The sequence below is a fragment of the Benincasa hispida genome, chromosome 3 (genome assembly GCF_009727055.1).
Source record: "Benincasa hispida cultivar B227 chromosome 3, ASM972705v1, whole genome shotgun sequence".
Lineage (NCBI taxonomy): Eukaryota > Viridiplantae > Streptophyta > Magnoliopsida > Cucurbitales > Cucurbitaceae > Benincasa > Benincasa hispida.
In genome coordinates, this window is record NC_052351.1 from 46,355,779 (window position 1) to 46,379,420 (window position 23,642).

A 23,642-nucleotide genomic window follows, 5' to 3' on the forward strand; every position below is an offset into this window, starting at 1 on the left:
TGATGTCTTGACTGATAATAACTATTTTAACTGTTGGTGTTCAAATTAATTTAGTAGTTGGTGTTAAAGTTATTAGATTATTATTCTAAGTTGTAATTGATTGTATTAGTTGACAGTTGTAACGACCCCTACATTAGTTGTAACTTAATTTTGATGGATGCATTTATTTAACTATAGTTATTTGAGTTTGTGGGATAGTTAATTAGTTACTATTAATACAATAATGATGTTACTATACTTATATATGTTCTCTAAATTAATATGAGATGAAGAGTATGTTTAGACTTACAATCTAAGTGAACAAAATATGTATTTTTAAGCAGTTAAAAACTTTATCCAATTCTATTTTATCTTTGTGACTACTTTTATCTAGGTATTCATGGGTTGGGTTGAAAGACTTTTTAGACCTGAACCAATGGTTCGGATTGTAAATTTCTTCAACTCAAATAACCTTTATTAAAAAATGAACCCAACCCAATCCAACCATGAAATGTTTGATTGGGTTGGTTCTGGTTAATTGGATCATTTATTTTTGTTCTAAAAAGAAACAAAACGTAAATATGTAAAAATCTAATTTAATTATTTTCATATATCGAATTAAAATTAACTACTTAATTTCAATTTATATAGTGAAAATTTTCTTTCTAAAGTGCAAAAAAATTACTTTTAAGAATTGTTGAAGAAAAATTATTCAAAAAATATTGAAATTAAATAAAATTAAAATCAATTTATGTATAAATAATTGTGTTATAAGTAACCGAAAATATATATTTTTAAGTTAATAATAAATTTGGGTTGATTCGGGTTTGTTTTGGTTATATTAGATAAACCCCTGAACCAATCTAACCCATAAAATTTTTATTTATTTGAACCCAATCCAAACTGCACGGATTGGATTGGGTTGATCGATTTTTTCGAGTGATCGGATTTTTTGAACACTCCTACTTTTATCCAGATTAGTTTTTCAGTTTTATTTCAAACTATTAATCATCATCGGTAGCATTTATGGTAAAAAAAAATTACCTTTCCCAATCACTAACACATCATTCTCTATTTGGGTATCGCATCCATGCTTTAAATTTTCATTGTCATCCCAAAAACATTTTACACATTTTTTATTGACATTATTGCGAAAATAAAACAAAACAAAACAATAACACTCAAGTTTACTGTGTTCTTTTTACTTAAATTATGGTGTATTTGATTTTGAATTTTAGTTCATGTGTCAAGTTTGAAATGTTAACATCGATGAAAATATTGAAGTCTTGATTTTACAAAAATTTTGATTAAAATATTAATAAAATATCAATTTCGATAGATATTTTTAAAAAAATTATAAAAATAAAAAACCAAAAAAATTAATTTAATTAGTAAATTAACATTTTATGAATTTAAAAACTAAGTTAATATGTCTATTATTTATATTAGTGCCATTTTTATGTTTATTTTTTTTGTGTTTCATGACAATGTAGAACCCATGAAAACATGAAAATATCGACATGTTGACAAAAATTTAATTATATGTGATAACGGTTTTATTTTAATTTAGAATTTATTCTTAGATAATTATCCTCTCTTCCTTCTTTTATTGGGTTGTTTCTAAATATAGAAAAATGAACCATACAAAATATAGCAAAATTTTATAACTATCTATGATAGATACTGACAGACATTGATAGACTTCTATCAGTATCTATTAGTAACATTGATAGACACTGATAGAAGTCTATCGGTGTATCAATGTCTATCATTGATAGTTAAAAAATTTTGTTATATCTTGTAAATATTTTCAATAGTTTTACTATTTGAAATAATTTCCTCTTTTTATTCTCCTTTTCTCCTATCGTCTTTTCCCTTCTTCCGATAGGTTTTTTTTACTTGCAAATACCATCAACAATGAAATTGTTTTTTCCCTCTTCTTTTTTTATCTTAAAATATTTTCATTTATAGATCTAAAATTGCACATTTCGTAACACAACAAACTAATACAAAATTTTGAGGTGTTTGGCCAATCAATTTTATAAATTAGTGTTAAATAACTCAATTTCAATAGTAAATAGTATTAAACTTCATCTTTCTTCCTTTCTCTATTTTGTATATTTATCGAGAAATTTCATCTTAAAATTATGCATTTTAAACACAAACTTTCAAATTTTAACATATTAACTTCGCGTTTTATAACTTAATTTAGTACCTCAAACACCCCACAAAACACGACTCTTCAAATATCAAATATTTTTCAAATGTACGGATAAGATTGAAATCATTGGAAGAATAAATTCAGGGCCACTCAATTGAATGAAAATATCTATGAAAGGAGTGAGAATAAATTGTCCTGAAAATTTTGGCGATTTGAAAAAATGATAACAGTGATGAATTTTTGCTTCCGTACAAAAGGGAACATAAAGTGGTTTTGGTTGGTAATGGCATGGCCAAACTGCAAAGTACTTTTAAAAGGACGACACTGCCAAAAGTTTTGGTTTCTGCCATTACCCATTTTTCTTATTTTCTCCTCAAAATAAACCACCAATCGTATCATTAAGTTTCAATCCCATCCTCTGAGAATATTAATACATTAAATTTGATTGAAGAAAAAACCTCATTTTTCCTCTCTTCATCCCTCTCAATCTCTTACATTTAAATAAGGAGAATTTAGAGTATGAATTCTCATTAATCTTGCTCGAGTTTTCTAATTCATTAGGTTGTACGATACAAGAGGTTACTAAAATGATTTAAGAACCTAACACATCCATAATTTTAATTTTTCGGGACATAAATAGTGAATCGATATGTCTATTATATCATAAAAAGATTGAGGAAAATTAAAAAATAAGCAACAAAATGTTGATGAGTATGATATAAATAATAAATATTTTTAAAATATTTATTTATTCATTTAAATATTTTTTATTGAACATTTTATTTTTATAATATTTTTCAAGACAATATTTTTTAAAGATTTGAAATTTCAAAATTTCTATTGATATCGACATATTTTGAGCGTTGGACCCATTTTGTAGTTATTATTATTATTATTATTATTAGTATTAGTATTTGAGAGATTATAAAGGATCCAGGAGAAAATGTCTTTATTCGAAAAGACAAATTACAATTGTACAGAAAAAAAAAAAATATGAAACTTTGGGTTTAATTATAAGACAAAGTTTAGTTGTTGCCGAAATTTCGAATTTTCTCATCCTTATAATGTCTTTGTGGAGACAAAAATGACTTCTAAATTTTGGTTGAAACAAAATACTTTTCTTTTTCATTTTCATAGTCGGCAAGTGATTCAAATAAAATGATTAAGTTGAAAATAGTTGTTGTACTTTTCTGGTAAAATTTTGGTTCAAAGTTTTATTAAGCAATATTTTGTGCAATAGTTGTTTTTGTTTATACATAATGAGCTTTTTCTTTTTCTTTTTCTTTTTCTTTTTGTCATAACATAGAGAGGCCTTTTTTTTCTTGACAATAATAGACAGCCTTTTTATTCTTTGATTTTCTTTCTAAATATTCTAAAGTTTCCAAAATCATTTTTATTAGATAACTAACTATTATAAACATTTTGGAAAGATATTTAATAGACTAAGGACATGTTTGAAATTATTAAATTAGGACGAGTGAGATAAAAAAAAAAATATAACTATATTTTAATTACGAATTATTTTGTGCATTTCAAGATGCACTATCTTTATGTATAATATTGTCATTACATACATAATAAATTAAATAAAATATTTTTAAAAAAATAGAAAAAATTTATTATATTACAAATTATGATTGGACAAATTAGTGAGATACACAAAAATAAATATGGTTCGTAATGCATCGGATGAATTTCAATAGTAGAGAGACAAAAATCGATCATTTTCTTAATATAAGAGCCTTGATTGTTTAATTTTTAAAATTATGGACTGATTTAACACAAAACATAAATTCAAAAAGCAGCAAAATTATTGCCCAAAAAGAAACGTAGAAGCAAAATTGGGTCACGTTAGTACGTGACATCAAATGGCTACAGGACGACACATGATCTTTGGCGTCGCTCTCTGCCGCAAAAAATCAAATCCGTGATGAACTTGGCCGACTTGTCGGTTGTCATACCGTCTATGTGGGGCTCCCAACTACATGTCGTTACTGGATAATAATTGCTTACGTGGAGATCTGGATCTTTTACCACAATGATCAGAAAGCCCGTACAAGATTAGCATCACAACGAATTGCCACGTGGCTTCCTTTTGGGGTCCACGTCATGTGAGGTGCATCCAACACAATTTCTTCGAAATTTCGTTTGTCAACATCACAAACCGAATTGAAGTGGGAAAGAAAAAAGTAAAATAAATCATTTTTATATACATTCATATCTTGAAATTTATTTCTTCAAAATTACTTATCATCAAATTTTGTTAAATATGTTTCTAAATTTTTTTAAAGAAATGTTAATAAAACAAATTAACCTTACAACAAATTATTTTTAAGGTTTATTAAAAATATGTGAAGTTAAATCAAATCTGGAGTACAAGAATGAAAATAGTATATTAACAAAAGTAAATAAATAACTAAATAACAAATTTAGTATTTTAAATGTTAATATTTGTCTCACTATCCCTTTGAATTTAAATTGTGTAAATAAGAAAAAATATACATGTCGTGGTTCACCCTCCAAATTGCTGGATGGGTGGCGTCTCCTTTATTAATTATTAAACATAAATTTGAGTTTTATGTCTAATTAGTAATCAATAATCAAATAAACCATGCCATATTTTCATCAATTCCTAATTAATTCCTAATTTGGATGTCAACAGTAAAACTTAAGATACTAGTATATATTCATTTTCATTTAAAAAAATTAAGTAGAAAACTTTTGCAATTTTAACATTTAGGTTAAATTACATATTTAGTCTCTAATTTATGAGATTTGCGTGTATTAAAAATTCTTGAATTTTTTTTAAAAAATATAGACTTTCAATTTTTTTTTTTTAATTCAGAGTAGATATAAAACTATAAGTTTAAGATTATATTAAATATAAAATTCAAATGTTATATGAAAGAAGCCAATTTACTTTTAAAGGTTCTGAATTTGTCAGACACCTATTAAAGAACACAAATGAGAGAATCCATTGAACTGTTTAATAGGTTAAAGACTAAATGGACAAATTTCAAAATTCTGTACAACTAAATATTTATGACCAATAAATGCAGTATTTATTTCATACCTTTCATGCAAGACAGTCGCATTCAATAAATTCTAATTGACTATAAACTTGGCTATAAATTAAGTAAAACCCACAGCAAAGCAAAAATAATAATAAATAATTTTTTTTTAAAAAAAAAAAACAAAGTACCTACATCATTTCTATGTTGAACTACCTGAAAAGAAAAATGTAAGGTAATGTAATACCTATTTGGAAAGATTTTCTAAGACTCCATTCGGTAATCATTTTGATTTTTAAAAACTAAGGCTATTTTCTTCTCATTTCTTATAATGGGTTGCATCTTTCTTAAGTACAATGGTTTCTTAACCAAATTCCAAAAACAAAAGCAACTTTTTAAAAAGTACTTTTTTTTTCAAATTTTGGTTTGGATTTTAAACCATTGGTAAAAAGTGGATATGGGAGAGATATTTAGAGGAAATAATAGTGTCTATAGACTTAATTTTCAAAAATAAGAATAAAAAACAGTTACACAACTGACCTAAACTTTTCAGAAAAGGCATCTTTTTACACCTGAAAAGCACTTTTTAAGTATTTCGAACATATGTAATTTACTAACTTGTATAAAAATTTTACTCCATTGATTTGATGCAATAGACGCGGGACCCCAAATGTTTTACTTCAAGGCCTGCATTTTCGCACCCAGTGAAGAAGAGCAATTCATCCTCCTTTCCAATTCTGCGCCTCCAGCTCATTAGAAACATTGGCTGAGCCATGGTTGCACCTGCAGCCTCTGAAAGCACAGTAAGAGCCATCAAAAGGTAAAAAAGTTGTTACCTTGCCATGTAAAATAATAAAACTAGCAAGATTGGCATTACCATCACTTCCAATGGCAGACAGAGAATCTGTTTTGTTGTATTTTCGCTTGAGAAGATATGATAGCGTTTTTATCAAGTTTGGATATTGTTTCACATCTGAAAGGAGAGGAATGAAAGGATTCTTTATCATTATCAAGTTGGGAGATAATAGCACAATTGGACTAGAGGTTCGAGACCATAGATTTTGTGTTCACTAACACATACAGGTGCTAGTTGAGCTATGCTCTCTTTGGCAATAATAACAAAATTTGATGTTTACTCTATACTTCTAATAATGACATCATTCATCTATTGTCGAGCATGACTCTCACTAGTTTAACTAGCATAACTTTGCATGGATTTCTAAGATTTAGCACGAACGCTCAAAATGGAGGAAAAAAAAGGAACTGCAAACTCAACGTGTTACAGTAGATTTGGAAAAAGTTAACAGTAATATATTCTCAAACACTCTCTTTCACTTGTGGATCCAAACGTTAACATCAAGCTCAACAAGTGGACTACTGATATAAGTGTTCGTAGTAATAGTCTCCACAATGGTCCTAAATAATGTGACCACATGTTTAAGAAACACTATGATGGTCTCTTAAAATGTTTCTATGTAGACCCAAACATACTCAAACACTTCAATGGAACAACATTGAACAATTCTAAACAGAAAAGATGGGAAAACAAGAAAAAAGAAGCATATCAACATTCATTTAACTGCCCCGGTACCTCAAAACATTTGGAAGAACTTTTATTGACTTCACATTCAGGAAACAACAAATTCCTGTCGTCCATGAACTAATCAGATTACTACTACAAAAACACTTCGCTTTTTTCCCCATCAAAACTGAGTTGATTAAATCCTGGAAAAATATGTCAAACAGACAACTAAAGGCTAGGAGCTTACACAGTAAAATATCGCTGGCAATGACAAGGTCCCAGTCAGGATCACTAATTGGAAAGTTCTCTCCCCATGTATCTGAAAAGGATAAAAGATGATGTAAAAATATTAGATCCCTTCAAGAAGACAAGTGCGGAAAAAAGATATTAAAGAAAAATCTCAGGAAATGATAACTATATAAAACCAATTTTATTTGCTGCTCCTGAAAGACTTAAATGCTGAATCAGTAAATCCAGCAAAGGGTGCTTCACTGCTTCTAAAAGTCAAATGGGATGTACCCTTTAGGCTTTACCAGAGAATGAGTCCAAAGGTACATATCTGATATCACTTCAATTCAGTTTTACTGCCCTTCATAAAAGGGGAAAGAAAATCAATTTGTTCCCTTAAAGTTTGGGAGTTGTAACTATTAAAATCCCGGACTAATAATTGTATCAATTTAAATCCTAAATTTTTATAATTGAACCAATTTAGACTCTCCATTAGAATTGTGTTTTAAAACCATTAATACAAGACTTTACATGTATAAGACTTCTTTAAATGCAAGGGTTAATGTAAATTAGAGAGAAATACAAGAGTGAAATAAATCACAAAGATCTTCCAATAAATGTGAGCAGTTTTTCATATACTCGTCTTCCTCTATTTTTCTCTAGTTATGTAGAACTAATTACATGATAATTTTTCTTGCACTTTGGTAGGATTTTTGGAGAAGACGAATTTGATTTAGGTAATTTTTAAGCTAATTTGAAATGGAATCAATTGAAAATAGCTATAAATCACTAACAAATAGTCTAAATTGATTCATTTGTGAAAGCTTAATATTTTAATTAATATAACTATGAGTTTGAAGTTTTAATTGATACAACACTCAAAGTTTAGGGGTACAAATTGATATTTTCCTATCATAAAATTTTGTTCTTTCAAAAGTTTCAGTAGTCGTGGTGGTAGTTCCCCATGAAAGATTCACTTGATCCGCAGCCATATTATCTTAGCAGTTAATATCATAAGTCTTCTCCTTCTAATCTATAATATAGTTAGTCAACTGAGACAGAGAGAACTCACGCACGCTTAACGTGAGGAAGGGCAGGTGTGATTCCATTCACCCTGCAATTATAGGCGATGTTCTCTTCAATTTCCTGATCATCATAATCTGATGTTGTGATATCAAGATCAAATGATTTTCGTAGAAAGATTGCCAATGAACCAGTGCCACTGCAAAAACAGGTGCAGAAGTAACTGAAGGTTCATATATAGAAGAATAAGGAGGTTGTGCATAAAAAGAGAATAATGCATACAAGAAGATTAAGGTGCAAACAAAGAAGATTGAGGAGACTACATATAAGAAGAGAAAGAGAGAGTGGGGAATTTGAAAATGGTTTCACTTGAATTATAGTTCCTGCACTTTGAAACTTACTAAATTTGGTCCCTCAAAATTCCAAACATTTTACTTTAGTCCTCTTAAGTTTGAATTAAAACTTAATGAGAAGTTGACGTGATTTTTTTTTTTTTACTTGACAAGTAAATTGTCTATACTCCATATGGCCAAGCTTTGAAGCAAAATTTGTTATGCAATATGTCAAGTACCAGATTTCAAGATGAAAACGTGCTTTTTTTACATGATTGATGAAATTTTTATCATACAAAGTTTAGAAACCAAGACAAAGAATTTAGGTCCTGTTTGATAACTATTTGATTTTTGGCTTTCTAAAAATTAAGATTATAAGCACTACTTCCACACTTAAGTTTCTATATTTTCCTATCCACTTTCTATTCAAGCTTTTGAAAACAAAGCCTGAAAACCAAAAAAAGTTTTTTTTTATTTTTAGAATTTGACTAAGAAGTATTCAAGTATTTTTTTTTTTAACAAAGGTGAACACTATAATTAGAAAATTGGGAGGAAATAAGCATAAACTTCAAAAATAGAAAACTAAAAACGAAATCCTTATCAAATGGACCTCAAATTTTTAAGACTAAAATATAATATTTCGATGCTGAGCAATTAAAATTTTGCTAAATTATGTTGGATTGGAACCCATTTCACTGATAATACGAATCATACAAAACGGAGAAACACAACCAAAAGTTACAAAAAAAGATCCCAGTTGAATAAAAGAAGTTCAAAACAAGTGAACTATAATACCTTCCCAATTCAATACATCTTTGTCCTTGGATCCAAGATGAGTTTTGAACCAACCATTCTGCAAATGCAAAGGTCCCCGGCCAGAGCAAATTCGCATTCAGCTGATGAAATGAAAACTCTCGAATAACCAACTCCTGCGTTCCAATGACGTCATGTAAGAAAACAAAAATCCAAAGCGAACTCCTCAACATAAACAAAACATCAAGAACTGCCGATAGCATTACAATTTGAACCATTCTAAGTAAACGCATCAGCTAAATATCAGAAAATTTCGTTTACAAGTAAAAAACAAAACACCTGAACAACCTCCATTGCAATATTCTAAAGAAAGGAGTAACTTCAAAGAGAGAAACAATACCATTCCAGGAAATTGATGCTTCCTTTCCTCATAGCTCTGCAGCGTGTCTGAAGTCCCCGCATCTGAGAAAACAAACAGGTAGAAGATCGAAACAAAACATTCTAAAGAAATAAGATCAAAGCAAGAAGCACGAGCAGTAGAAGTGAGTACCAATAGAAGATTCGTCATCGTCGTCGGGGAAAAGTGACGACGGCGAAAACAGAGCTATGTCCATTTTCTTCTCACAATTGACACAGAAAATGAAGAACTACGGAGAAATCTTACTGCTGAATGTACCGTCAATTCAATCGAATTGCCATTTTACGAGGGAGGCGGGACGATTCTCCCTGGATGAAAATTGAAAACCTAATCAACTGCTCACCAGTTCTCAAACGACATGTTGTTCGTGCCTAACGAGCTACGAGCTACGAGTAGTCGAGTACGACTATCCTTGACTATGAGTATTGAAAACTGAAAACGACATGTCGCTTGCTAACTATTAAAAACAGTACAAAATAGTTGAGGTTTCATTGAACGTGGGCCCGTCTAGCTCAGTCGGTAGAGCGCAAGGCTCTTAACCTTGTGGTCGTGGGTTCGAGCCCCACGGTGGGCGGAAATGGTTTTTTTTTATTATTATTTTTAGGGATAAAAGTTTCATGCCAAATCGAATGTATAATTATTTATATAAAGTGATTTTTGGAAAAAAAAAAAAAAGAAAAAAGAAATAGTTTGAATGAGTTGTATCAATTTTTATCTAAATTCACTGAGTTTAATAAAATCAAGTTCTACCCAAAATTAATGCACAAAATAACCTTAGAATAACTCTCTAAAAATCCATAATTATAAGCCTCGAAAAATAATAGAGAATACATAAATTTAAGGAGGTTCGTGAAGTTAAGGAATGGCTTTTTCGTCCTCATCCGTTCCTCCATTTTAATCTTCATTTCTATAAAATACATTGATTATTTTTATCGAATTTTTCATTGAGACTTCGTAGGAATTGAGTTCTTACAAAAAAAAAAAAACTATGCTCCATTTTTTGAAATAATTACAACCAAATAAAACGATTTTATTCAAAACTCGTGTTTAAATGATTAATTTTCAATATAATTTTTATTTAAAGAAAAAAGTTTTTGGATGTCCCAATAAATATAGTAATTTTTTTCACAGAAAATTCTTATAAATAAAAAATTTCTAAAAATATTTATACTTTATAGCAAAAAATTTCAAAACTGTTCTGTATCTNTATATATTAAATAGAATAAAGAGAGTTGAATTTTTAACTTTCCTCTTTGTTCTTAATATTTATGATAATTTCCATTTTTTCCTTAGACCTTTTCAAGTCAAAACCTCTCTAAGAAGACACCTACCTCATTAATGAAACAACATCAACTTGAACGAAGATTTTCATCCAAGAGATACAAATAGACACATATTTATTATTTCTTCCATTTTGAGTCCAAGGTTTGGTCATGGACATTCTAAAACTATTTTCTACCCACTTCACAACAAAACTTGAAAATCCTAATCTTGAGAGATGAATGAGATCAATATATCACTTATAAAAAAGGAAGAAATTTGGATTGTCAATCCAAACACCTAAATGATGAACAATACAAGAAATATTCTTAACCTGAGCATTTTGTATGTAGATAATAAATCTTTGGTCAGAGCGATTTAAAAAAATAGGAAAAAGAAATACGTAATTCTTTGACCAATAAAATTATATTAAGGATGTCACTGCTTCATCATTTTTAATATGAGTTATTTTTAAAAATTTATCATTTAATTTAGTTGTTAATGATTGATCTAAAAGATAATAAAATTATATATAAATCTATACAGGTAAAAAAGCAAGCTTAAATATGTGAAATAATAAGAATTAAAATTATATGGCAAATAATTGTGCACGTAATTCAAATGTTTTTTAAAAAAACAAAACACAAGAGTTTAAATTTGATTTGCACATTCATTTTATAGATGTATTTTACATTGTAATGATATCTAATTCATATTTTATATATAAAAAAATTAATTAATTAATTAATTATACATAGTTGAATGGATAAAAATATCAATAAATTTGTTTATAAACTAATTTGCGAGTTTGTTTATATGTTCTATTATTTTAAACATTATTAACCGCATACAATACACGTGTTACGGAACTAGTATAATTAAAATGTTTAACAATAACCTCTAAAAAGATTTTAATTTCAATATTACAGCACATATTCTTCAATTTAATATTACAAAATATATTTCTCAAATACACGTGATATTAATAAAAATAATAACAAAAAGGGGCAGAGACAAGGGTTGGGGAATATTTTGCTTAGCCAACTAAGACAAAAATCCTCCTTGTTCCTTATTCCATTTTTGTATCATTTGGTATGGGTCTCCCATCAATAAATGAACATCTCAAATTGGCTCGAGTATCATTTTCATTTAAAATTCATTAAACACGTATCCTACCCCCCCAAATCTCGACAATTGAAAAGTTTAGAATGAACATAGATACAAATTTGACAAGTTCAATTGTAAAAGAAAATTTTCATCTTTATTTTTTTTTTCAATATAACAATTACAAAGATGTAGGTTCAAATCTCTAATCTCAATAGATAGAATATATCGATTACAGTTGAACTAAACTTAATTTAACTTAGAATATATCGATCACGGTTGGACTAAATTTAGTTTAACTTCTCATTTTAACATAGGCATTAAGGTTGAGGAAAAAAAACATTAGAGATGAAAATTATTGCATCTCCGTATATTGTTTCGTGAATATAAATATATATACCTAAAAAAATTTGGACCAAATGACATATATTGCCACGAAGTACATTTTTGCAATTAAAATTTTAATAAATAACTAAATTAAAAATATTTGCTTTCAATCCCATGTGCGCCCGTCTAGCTCAGTTGGTAGAGCGCAAGGCTCTTAACCTTGTGGTCGTGGGTTCGAGCCCCACGGTGGGCGATTGTTTTCGACATTTTTGCTTTATTTATTATTCTCTTTTAATTATTTATTCTTTTTTCTTTTTTTATTTTTTTTTTATTTTGTCTTTGGCCCTTTTATGGCGGATATTGGGGCACATTAGTTGGTGCAGTGGAAGACATTTTATTTTATTGTCGTGGGTTCGAACTCCACCGTTTGTTTTTTACATCTTTTATTGAGTTTTTTTAATTTTAATAGAAAAATTTCATTCACTTGCCATTATTGTGATTATTAAGCATGTTGACAAAGTCGAAGATTTTTATAAACGATCTTATAACTTTGTCGTCCACTCTGTGATGTTAATTTCTTTTTATCCTCAAGTTCTTTTCTTAGAGGATAACGTGATGTCGGTTGAAAGACTGATTATCCTAGTTGGATGTCCTCTATTATTAATGAGAACTTTACTTGTAATTGTATTTTGCTTTGGTTAAGTTTTATTTTTTAAAATAAAAAATTAATTCATTTAAATATAATTACTTTTTTAAAAACAATATTTAATAGTAAATTCTTAATTTTTTTTTAAAGGTATAAACATGTGGAAGCAAAAGTGAGAGAGAATATTTCTTTAAAGTACATAACAATAACATAAAAGGTCTTTAATTACATGAATTTTAATTTGTATTTTAAAACTAAATACTTAGATTAAAACACGTGGAAGCAAAACTGAGAGAAAATCTTCTTTTAAACTGCGTAACATAAGGTTTTTTGTTTCATGAATTTATATTTTGTACTATTATGTATAACATATCAATCATTGAGTTACTCCAATCATTTCATTTTATTTCAAAACATGAAATTTCAAGTTGTAATTTATAAATCTCAATCATTGAGTTACTTCCCATTATTTCATTCAACTTCAAAATATGAATGCCTCAACTAAGTAAATTTGATCAATTTTAATTCAGTCATGGGATCATTAATATTCCTTTTTAACAAGAATTGACCCAATTCAAGATATTATGGGCAGTCAATTTATTTATTTATTTATTATTATTATTATTTTTAATGGGAAACATGACATTGGTACTTAAATTGAGGCAAAAGGATATAGTAAGTAGTCTATGATTTTTTTTTCTTTATCTCTAGATATGGAGTAAGAATTTAAATCTAGGTTAAAAATCACTCTAGCCTCTAAACTTTCACTTTCATAAAAGTAACAATTTAGTCCCTAAACTTTGGTCGATAACGATTTAGTCCCTCAGCTTCCATGAACTTTACTATGTAACAATTAGTCATTGTACTTTAAAATTTATAATAATTTAGTCCCAACTATAAAAGTTAATATTAAGATTTAGTAAAATTTGTTGCGTAAATAAATCAATAAATTAATTAGAGACTCAATATTTTTATAAAATATAAAGTTTACATCATAAGATATAAAAAAAAATAACATCTGGTTTTGATAAACTTTTGTATGTTAGGGACTAAATTATTATAAGTTTGAAAGTAAAATGACCAAAATTATTACATACTAAAGTTTGACAGAAAATTAAAAGTATAGAAAATCATTACAAACCAAAGTTCAATAACTAAAGTGTTACTTATGTAAAAGTTTAAGCCCTGTTTGGTAACCATTTTATTTTTTAAAATTAAGTTTATAGACACTCCCCTGTGAAACCCGGATTTTCATTTTCCCTACTTAAGCAGGTATTAAAATGAATTAACTAAGTGAAAGTTAAATATATGTTGAAGTGAAGGAAATTTATAAGTATTGAATAGATTTTCCTTGAGTAGTTTTGAGTTAAGGTTTAATTGATAAAATTTGGTTAAGTGTAAGGTCAAAAGGACCCATGCGTTAAAAGTTAGGAAACATTAACGCATAAGTTGAAAAGGCAACCATGCGTTTGTAAGGTTGGACGCATGATTGGTCGAAGTATTGGCAAGAGGCATTGCCAAGAGTAATCATGCATTGGAAGCCAAGGAGAAAAATGACTAAGTGTTTTACAATACGTTGGTGTGGTGCCATGCGTTAACCATGAAGTTTTGAGAGGTTACTTGAGCATTGAGAGAGGCTGAAGTATGGCCAAGAACAACGCATGCGACAGCCTTAAGTTATGCGGACATGGGCGCAAGACGCTGGAGAAATGCGCACGCATTGATCGGGTAAGTGGCAACTTCAAGTTGCGCATCCAAGGGCACTGGACGTTGGATGCGATGGATAGAGGCATGCGACGATGGATGGCATGCGGCGATGGGGGTATGCGTCGATGGTATACGGCAGCACTACGCGTTGGCATCATGTGATAGTGCTATGCGTTGTGCGGTCGATGGTATATGGCAGCACTATGTGTTGGTGTCACACGGTGATGTTATGCGTTGATGACATGAGGCAGTGCTATGCGTTGATGACATGCAGCGGTGCTATGTGTTGATGTCATGCGGCAGTGCTATGCATTGGTGACATGCGACGGCCTTGCTACGCGAGAGTGTGCGGCCGAGGGCATGCGGTGATGCGGCCTATAGTATGCATGTATGCGCCGAAGGAATGTGTTGGTAGTATGCGATGGCATGTAGCGATGGATGTGATGGCATGTAGCAATGGATGCGATGGCATGCAGTGATGTTGCACGATGGATGTGATGGCTTGCGACGATGGATGCAATGGATACGATGGATGCGGTAGCCTTGCTAAAGTATGAGCTAGGTGATGGAGTGAACTAAGGTGGACGCATAGTGATTTTGTCCTTGCGTTGTTAAGACTTGCGGTAACAAGGTTTATGAGGTTGGTTACGTTGGTCATAAGGGATGCATTAGCAAGAACCTAGGTGATGGTGAGCTATGCCTTAAGGTGTTGAGTTAAGAACCAAGTTGACCCAAAGGTTGCTATGCGTTGGTGATGTGCTATGCGTTGGACATCCGAGGGCATGTGGGCACATTTGTGGTTGGATGAACGCATATGAATGATGGGCACATTCAAGGACGTCATCTGGACATGTGGCTTGTTGGGAAGAAATCTTAAGCCTTAAGTAAATGAGGTGGATGCATAAGAAGACATGCAAAGTTGAGGGCTATGCATTGGTAAAAGGGGAGCAAGACACCTTGGGTTGCGCTGATGCAAGATTGTGGTAATAGTAAGGAAGAGATACTTGGACATGCGGCCAAGTAGGAAGTGTCGGCCTTAAAGCAATCTTGGACGCCTATAAATAGGGCCAAGGACTTCTGATGGGAACTCGAATTCTCTTCAAAGGACATAAGGAATAGTGTATTGGGAGGAAACTATGCATTGATAGTAAGACCATGCGTTGGTCAAGAGGTTCCAAGAGAAGAAGCTGCTGTCAGACAAGAAGGTCTGGAAGTAGCATCAACTTGGGATAAAGAGTTCTCCCAGAATACTCGTGCGTTTTGAGTGATTCCAAAGCCACCTGAAAGCTCTGAGAGTCTAGTTTTCAGGGTAGGGCTGCCGGAGAAAAAGCCCCAAGGAATCGGGCTGGAAAATGAGGACAAGACAAAGGAGTCGAGCTGTCGAATAAGCTGGGCCAGTCTTGATGATTTGATGTTTTCGGCCAAACCACGAGAAGTTATGAGCTAAGATTTTGAGGTAATCTTCCTAAGACATTTAGAACATATTTGTAGAAGGAAGTATCTCTAGATAAAGCCTAGAACTATGAGTAATCTGAGCTTTAAATTGAATCTGAAATTTAGGGTTCAAAAGAGGAGTCCGGGAAAATCAAGGAACTTCTAGAGAGAAAGGTTCCTAAATGACCAAGGTGAGTGGTACTTTCCTTTAAGTCTTAAAGTATATCTCTTAGAGTAAATTGTATATGCTTATGTTATGAATGAATATCTAGCATGAGAATGAGATTATGTGATCGGGATGGTCAGGTGGTCAATAGATCTAGTTCCTGAGCCCGTAAGCAAAACCTCACGGGATGGTCAGGGGACCGAGAGGCCTAGTTTTTGAGCCTGTGGGAGGATCCTCGTATGGGATGGTCAAAGGACCAACGGGTCTAGCTTCTAAACCCATGAGTGGGGAGCTATGTGCACATAGGAGACAAAGGAAACGTAAAGAGTAAGCATTGTATTTAGTAACAGTTATCTATCTACCGTGTGTGTAGGTAGACAACATACTCATTCTAAGTAGTTATCAATTTAGCTATCTACCGTGCGCGTAGATAGAGTTGAGACCAGAATCACTCAAGGCGAAGGTTTGAATGTAACCTCGTATTTATGATATGCTTGTCATTTATGAGTTAAAATAGACTTTAGAAGTTGCTTACCACTCACTGAGCTTTGTGAAGCTCATTCTGTTATTTCATGTTTTTCTTTCCAGGTAGCGAAAGGTGAAAAATTCAAGGGTGCTGCTAAGGTCAAGGTCTGCCACAAGCCATAGTTACACTTCCAGAAGGTTTTAAAGAGTTGTTGATTGTAAACTTTGTTTGATAACTGCTGCAATCATGTCCTTTCCTAGGCTCAGAGAGTAGTCTAAGACAGGGTGTGACACCCCCACCTCCAAATTTCTTACTTCATTATCTTCTTTATACCGATGGTTTAAAAAATTAAAACAAATTTTGAAAACTAAGGCCACATTTAATAACCATTTTGTTTTTTCTATTTTTTGTTTTAAACTTATTTCATTCACATTTCTTGTAATAATTTGCATCTTTATGTACAATGATTGAATTCTTAGCTAAATTACAAAAACAAAAATAAGTTTTTAAAAGCTATTTTTTTTAGTTCTCAAAATTTGACTTGATTTTTTAAACCATTGGTGAAAAGTAGATGACAATGGAAGAAATTTAGAGATGAAAGTATTGTTCATAAACTTAATTTTCAAAAACAATAACAAAAAAATAAAATGGTTACCAAATGAGTCCTAAAGTAGCTTTTCAAAAGTTTTTTGTTTTAGAATTTGACTAAAAATTCAAACATTATACTTAAGAAAGATACAAATCAATGTAAGAAATAGAAATAAAATAAGCTTAATTTCCAAAAATCAAAAACCAAAACTTTTCTGTTAAATTTAACTACCTACCACTGACTGTTAAAGTTAAGGTTGACTATAAAACTTTTCTGTTTAAATATGTAAATAAGAGGGGAAATTTTCAAATAAAAAAATTATGGAAAGGATGTGCATAGAAAAGGGATGTTATAAACAACTAAAACCAACCCTTGAGTACTTTTTAGGTTCCAAATTCTCTAGGTTTTTCTGTTTGATAGTCCAATGACACAAATAGAAGAGGGGAAAGAAAAAATAAAGGCATAAATATGAAGTGAAGAAGCGATACAACTATGCATCCTCAATTGGCTATATTACAAAGAAAGGCATTTCCTAAAAACCATATTCCAGTGTGCAAAGAACCAACCAAACCATCCTTCAATTTTACATGCCTAAGCCAATGTATAACACAAATCAAAGAAATAATACATACAAAAGCCTTTTGAAGTACAAACAGTCAAGAAGCAGCGGCACTCACTATGTCATTTGTATATTGAAGTCACTCAACTCTGGATGTTTTCTGCCAGCTTCACAAGATTCAACAACGAAAAACTCTGCCAAACACGACCTTCAAATCAAATTAATCTAAAATGGATGATGAACAAGAGAGAATTTGTTGGCCTCGTCAGTCTTTTGATTTTTCGAGTCATGACATACAATTACGAGGAAAGCTGGAACCTGCCAGAAGGCTTCTTTCTTCTCCATCCCTTGAATTTTACCAAAAGGAGATACCATGCCATTAGAACCAAAAACTGGGAGTTAAAGCACAATCAAGTAGATTAGTTTTGGAAGCTTACAAAGGCAGCATAATACACGAAAGTCAGACCCGCTAACGCAATGAATGCAATTTGAAACACATTATACCTGCAATGCAACAGACAAGTTTATTCAACAAAATAAAAACTGCAGATGGCAAAGGTGCAGGACCAGGAAAATGTATAGAGAAATTATTCATCACTCACTTGTACAAATACTTGATACCGCGAAGAGACTGCAATGTGTGTCCAAAGATTTCTTGTGCCGCAGTTGCTCGTGCATAGTATGCAAATGCCGTGGAACAAAACTGAATCACACTATAAAAAAAACATATATGATAAAATCAATCAATCCACTTGATTAAGATACAGAGGGAAACCTTCAAATTTCAGCCATATGTGACAAACAAATAACTGCTCAACCTTTAACAAAGATATATATCTTTGGGTTGGACAACTTTTTTTTTTCCCCCCTTTTAATGAAAAGAATGAGTTTCATTAAGAAGGAATGAATATTGAGTTTAAACTTTAGAAACATCTTATTAAATTAATCCACCAGCATCCCAAAAGAGACCCAGAATCAGTCTCGTGCTTGTCATGTGGAGAGCTCCATATCTTTGAAAAAAATTCAAGGCAAGAACGCCCTTCACACATAAACTAAAACTACGGCTATGAACCTACGACTTACACATAACACAATGTAAAAATGCACACTCAGCAATTACACTCCTAGAGAAGGATAAAGGCACTTGGAATAAAAGTCAATTACTTGGCACTCGTTTAAATTGTACTAATTAATCAGAACCTCAATATTTGTAGGGAGGAGCAAAAGGATTTGTAATGATAATAGACCAAGGGTGCTGTTTCTCAAACAGAGTTTTGTGAAATCATTCTCCCTTCTTTATTCAAGGCAATCGGCAACGTTTTCATAACTCCTTGACAAAGGAGAGAGATTAGAGACATCATGCCCCCATCCCTGTTTGTACGTTCTTTTGCATTATTAGTGATAGGTTCTTTTCTTATCCATAAGCACACAAATGTATCCCAGGTTTTCAGGTTTTTTCACCCCACATTGTGTCTTCATTCATGATAACTGTTGGCTAGTTTCCACCATAGAAGTTCTAATGCAAGTAGTATACCATAAGCAATAGTAACTGAAGATCCTAACCTGATAGAGCAGAGGAGGATAAGCCCCACATTAAACAGGAAAGAGTTCATCAGCGTGGCTCCCCACCTGTATACAAGGATAGATGAAAGAGCAAAAGAGGCCAACATCAATTTCGAGCAATCAACAGCTGGACAGACAAAAAAGGGAGAAGAAAATAAAAGGAACAAACTCAACACTAAGAAAAATGTAACTACTTCATCGGATGAATTGTGATAAAAACTAGTCTCAGGCCAAGCATCATGGCTCCAGCAATCACTGCTAGAAGAAGGTAGAAGCAGAAGAATGCAAATGCTGCAGTTCCAAGAAGTCCTGGTGACATAGGAAAATAATCTTCATATTGACAAATACCACATAAAAATAGACATGAAAGGAAAATGTGAGGAAAAGAAATGTACCCCAAACATCATCAAGCTTGATAAAAACTTCATTCAGAAAAGGAGACAATGGGGGATCAATTAGCAGATATATAACAATATGCACAACCCACGCCACTGAAACAATCAACCTGTCAAACAGAGAAAAAAAAGGGAAAAAAATCAGTAAACTAAACAATGTAACTGAATATGCCTCAAATATGTAGAGAGAGAGAGACTCGAGTCTAATCTACTTGCTCAAGAAACTTATTTCCCAAACCTGGAACATCACTACTTTAAGAAAAATGTGGCAACTGGGTCAACTACCTCTTGAGAAAAACGGAAAGGAAAAAAAAAAAGAGAGAGAGAAGTGGAGTGGACATTATCTATCTTTAGTAAAAGCACAAGAACCTGACTATGGAAGAGCATCAACACTTATAATTTTTTTTCCACCAAATATTTTTCATTTCACTCAATGAAACCTCAGCTTCTCACCAAAGAACAAAAAAAAAAAACAACAACAACAAAAGAAGGTATCCCTCTCCTCCAGATGATCTACCCTCTTAATCTAGCAACATGTATTAAAAATAGCAAGATGCCGTCTCCTTCACTCTTCAACAAATCATTGTGTACCAGTACCATGGTTACACACCTATTTTTCGAATAAAGTGTGGATGTGAAATAAATGCTAACAAGAAATGAACAAACAAGAATAGGTAATGCTTTAATATAAATATCTTGGGGGATCATAACTCCACTTACCCCAAAACTCCCAACACAAGTTTTGCCAAGTAGCCAAGAACAGTCAATGCCCATGCAGTCTCCGCCTGTATCCAGTTTGGCATATTAATACTTTCATAAAGAAGATAATAGAGGTTATTGCAATTGTACAATGGAAAAGATAAATAATAATAATAAATCCAGCAGTCCACCTTTTCTCCTTGCGGGTACATCTCTTCTAAAAGCTTTACATCTTCTTCCAATTGAAGCAACTCCTAAAAAATTAAACAAGTAGATGTCTCAATAACTGGCATTAAGAATTGCAAATGGACATCTAAAATCAAACTTCAGTTACGTATTGAAGTTCTCATCTGACAAAAAAGACACTCACAAGACTTCTAGCAAAAGCTGAGGTTCTTCAGAAATTATGTGATAATAGTGAAAAATGCATGTACACCAAACCAAAACCAGATTCTAAAAGAACCGGAAGAAGAAACCTGAAAGACATCAGCACCACCACTATCAAAGGTGAAACATACCTTCTCTACAGCCTTCACATTCTTTCGCCATTTTCTACCCTTGGAACCACTTCTTTCTTCCTGGTGGAGTCCATCAGCGGCTTTCTTCAGTTCTCTGGCCTTTTTTCCTAGTTCTGTTGCTTCCTGCAGGATATAAAACATAACTTATAAGTGATAGAAATTAGCAAGTCAATCCCATCTTTAAAATAATAACTAACGTACAATTACATAATGAAAGGCTAAAAGGCACCTTGATGTATTGTGAGCGAGTGATGACAGCCTTTGGACGCCTAACAAATGAGAAAATAAGGCCCAATGGCAGACAGGCAATACCAACACCTCCAAATATCTAGTGGAGACCAAAAAAAAAAAAAAAAAAAAAAAAACAGATCAGCATAATGTCTTTTGATTATTGTAAATTAAAAAGTAGGAAATTTTTTTCCATAGATTAGGAAGTAATAAATTTATTGACACAAAAAATCTTCCTTCGTGAAAATAACTTGCTGAGGTTCTTAATATGGCAAGACGGGCAGTACTAATTTCTCCATTCAATATTTGTCCGTAAATTCAATATCATACTTCATGGTGATTTCCAACTAATAGACAAACCAGTTGGCCATAAGACGTACACCTCCTATCCTATTATGTCCCTCTTTAGCGTATAAAGTAATTATATATCATAATATGTAAATAGACCATCTTCTGTTCTTGTTCTCTTTCTTATTTCCCAGAGAAGGGGCAGAGTACTTGCATTTAAATCATTCACTATTTCATAAAAGATGGAGATCCAGTGGTTTCCTCCAATCTCCATCAATTAACTTACAGAGAAGAGTACGGATCCAACAATAGTGGCAAGAGCAACGACATATTCCGGAAAAGTAGTGCGCATCGTCCATGTTTTCTCTGATGAAGCATTTGTTGTGAATGCTGAACACTACAACATGATGAATAAAAATAGTCATGTCGATGTTCATTTGATAAAATTATGCAAATCCATAATTAAGACTGTCAACTGAAGACCAAATAGAACCATATATGAGATATAAAGTTTCCACACAAAAGTAGAACCTGGCGGGCACCATTTCCAATGCACGGTTGGCTGCTAGAGAACTCCCACGAAGTCGGAAAAGAAGCCGTGTTTGAAGAGAGATGCATAACTGTGAAGTCAACTTCTCCAACGAGCCCTGATAAATGTACCAATAACGTTTATTGGTTAAAACGCATGGCAATTTTCCAACCGAAAACTAAGGCTTGATGGGAAAAGAGAAATTATTGCGATTTAAATACACATGGCCATCAATTAAAATGACATTTATATGCTACAATAGAAAAGCCATGCAATAATTAATTCATCACCTGGCGATTTTTGAGTTAAAACGAGAATGTAATTCTAAAAGAAACAAAAAATGCAAAGCACTGTGATCATATCTCAAGCTTCCGTTAGCTGGAATGTATAGAAGAAGTCAAAATTCCAATTAACTTGAGACAAGAAATAAGCGTAAAGCGAAGCAAGTCTAATGTTGCCTTCAACTTGAGAATCGACACAACTTATAAATAATTCTTATAGCCAAAATTAAAAACCAAATGGGAGACCAACAAAATCCAAAAAAACCACAAAAACGAGCATAAGAGCTGACCGTATAAAATTCCCAACAGAAGACCACAGACAATGGCCATTACCACGACCCATATCAAAGCGCTCTTGATCCGTTTGCCCATGCTCCTTCACAAAGATAACACAAAAAATAAATCCTCCACATAATGAAAATAATTCTTTTTAACAGAAAAAACGCAAATTATAAGCAATTACTTGTCCTGGTCTCCTTCATAATAGAACATGGCAAAAGGAATAACGAAGAAGACAAGCACCGCATCGGCAATATAGATAGCGAGCCATAGATCCTTCATCGGCAATGTGAGATTACAAGCGCCATTATACAAAGCATGCTTACAAGCCTGCCGGTTAGCGACGTCGGCTGGTAACATCAGAATGGAGATCAACGCAACAGACAAACCGAAAACAACGACAAATTTAGGAAAATACGCCTGATTTTTGTCATCAGGATGTTGGTAATTAACCAAAAGGTAAACATTGAAGATGAATACGATCACACAGACGACAATAGCTACAATTACAAGAGCGAGATTGAAATCGCCCATCGTTCGTTCACGAGCTCCCGATTCGAATTCGAAACCAGTACGAAATCGAATCGAAGAGATCGAAGAAGAAGAAAAAGTACAAACAATCTAGCGTCGTTCCTCTTCGCTTTTCGAAATTCGAAAATGGAGCTTCGTGGATCTGGCTCGGGGAAAAGAGGGGAAAGGGAAAATAGGGTTAGATTCCGAAATTCCGATGACATTGTTTGTTGAAAAAACGAGTCAAGGGATGGGAGGATGAAATTACGAGCTTGTCCTTTAGAGAAAAGATGAATTTAGAATCGGACAGAGTTGACAACGAGGAGGATAAGGGTATTACGGTAAAATGAAATATTTGCTCGGACAAAAATAAACGTTCCGTCAAAGTTTTTCTTTTTTTTTTTTTTATAAGGCAATGGTAATATGGGAAGGGAAGGGACATTGGGACGGTTTCTTTCTACTGCGGAAGCGGCTTTGTGTAATAAACTAATAATATGGCTTGTGAAGACGTGGCAATCCACGCGGCTGTTGGGAATATATTTAGTTTAATTATGTCATTAATTATATGGCTAACGAATCGCTCTATGTGTAAGGACTTATTACATGTTAAATTTCAAGGTTAGAGGGTTTTAGAGATTAATGGTAGGGAAATTTATCCCTTTAGTCT

At 32.2% G+C, this 23,642-nt stretch overlaps 2 protein-coding genes and 2 non-coding genes across 5 annotated transcripts; 2 read left to right on the forward strand and 2 right to left on the reverse strand.

Annotated features, from left to right (window-relative positions):
* Nucleotides 1–5,620: 5,620 nt before the first annotated feature.
* Nucleotides 5,621–9,817, reverse strand: LOC120072595 (protein N-terminal and lysine N-methyltransferase EFM7). Of its 2 annotated transcripts, none has more exons than XM_039024992.1 (7): nt 9,560–9,817; nt 9,410–9,471; nt 9,052–9,185; nt 7,978–8,123; nt 6,921–6,992; nt 6,029–6,124; nt 5,621–5,934 (listed from the first exon to the last, which is right to left on the reverse strand). In XM_039024992.1, the coding sequence occupies exons 1-7, from the start codon at nt 9,621–9,623 to the stop codon at nt 5,783–5,785; spliced, it is 726 nt and encodes a 241-aa protein (XP_038880920.1). In that variant the 5' UTR covers nt 9,624–9,817; the 3' UTR covers nt 5,621–5,782. The 2 variants fall into 2 exon arrangements, with proteins under 2 accessions (XP_038880920.1, XP_038880919.1); XM_039024991.1 differs by having other exon boundaries at nt 5,621–5,943; nt 9,560–9,816.
* A 111-nt stretch (nt 9,818–9,928) lies between these two features.
* TRNAK-CUU lies at nt 9,929–10,001 on the forward strand. The gene has a single exon. It is a non-coding gene; the product is annotated as a tRNA-Lys (tRNA).
* A 2,297-nt stretch (nt 10,002–12,298) lies between these two features.
* TRNAK-CUU lies at nt 12,299–12,371 on the forward strand. Its single transcript has one exon. It is a non-coding gene; the product is annotated as a tRNA-Lys (tRNA).
* Nucleotides 12,372–17,571: 5,200 nt separating this feature from the next.
* Nucleotides 17,572–23,179, reverse strand: LOC120074450 (LIMR family protein At3g08930). The gene is made up of 14 exons (XM_039027577.1): nt 22,650–23,179; nt 22,477–22,562; nt 21,908–22,023; nt 21,663–21,773; nt 21,090–21,188; nt 20,861–20,983; nt 20,534–20,596; nt 20,364–20,428; nt 19,644–19,753; nt 19,443–19,557; nt 19,249–19,314; nt 18,288–18,398; nt 18,123–18,189; nt 17,572–18,032 (listed from the first exon to the last, which is right to left on the reverse strand). The coding sequence occupies exons 1-14, from the start codon at nt 22,997–22,999 to the stop codon at nt 17,985–17,987; spliced, it is 1,530 nt and encodes a 509-aa protein (XP_038883505.1). The 5' UTR covers nt 23,000–23,179; the 3' UTR covers nt 17,572–17,984.
* Nucleotides 23,180–23,642: the final 463 nt, after the last annotated feature.

Coding starts and splice junctions, on each gene's coding strand:
- LOC120074450 (XM_039027577.1), bottom strand. CDS start 22,999: ATGGGCGATTTCAATCTCGCTCTTGTAATTGTAGCTATTGTCGTCTGT. Junction 21,774..21,907: donor TTGGAAATGGTGCCCGCCAG/GTTCTACTTTTG, acceptor ATCATGTTGTAG/TGTTCAGCATTCACAACAAA. Junction 20,597..20,860: donor ATGTGAAGGCTGTAGAGAAG/GTATGTTTCACC, acceptor TTAATTTTTTAG/GAGTTGCTTCAATTGGAAGA.
- LOC120072595 (XM_039024991.1), bottom strand. CDS start 9,623: ATGGACATAGCTCTGTTTTCGCCGTCGTCACTTTTCCCCGACGACGAT. Junction 9,186..9,409: donor AGCATCAATTTCCTGGAATG/GTATTGTTTCTC, acceptor ATTGGAACGCAG/GAGTTGGTTATTCGAGAGTT. Junction 8,124..9,051: donor AGATGTATTGAATTGGGAAG/GTATTATAGTTC, acceptor CTGTTTTTGCAG/TGGCACTGGTTCATTGGCAA.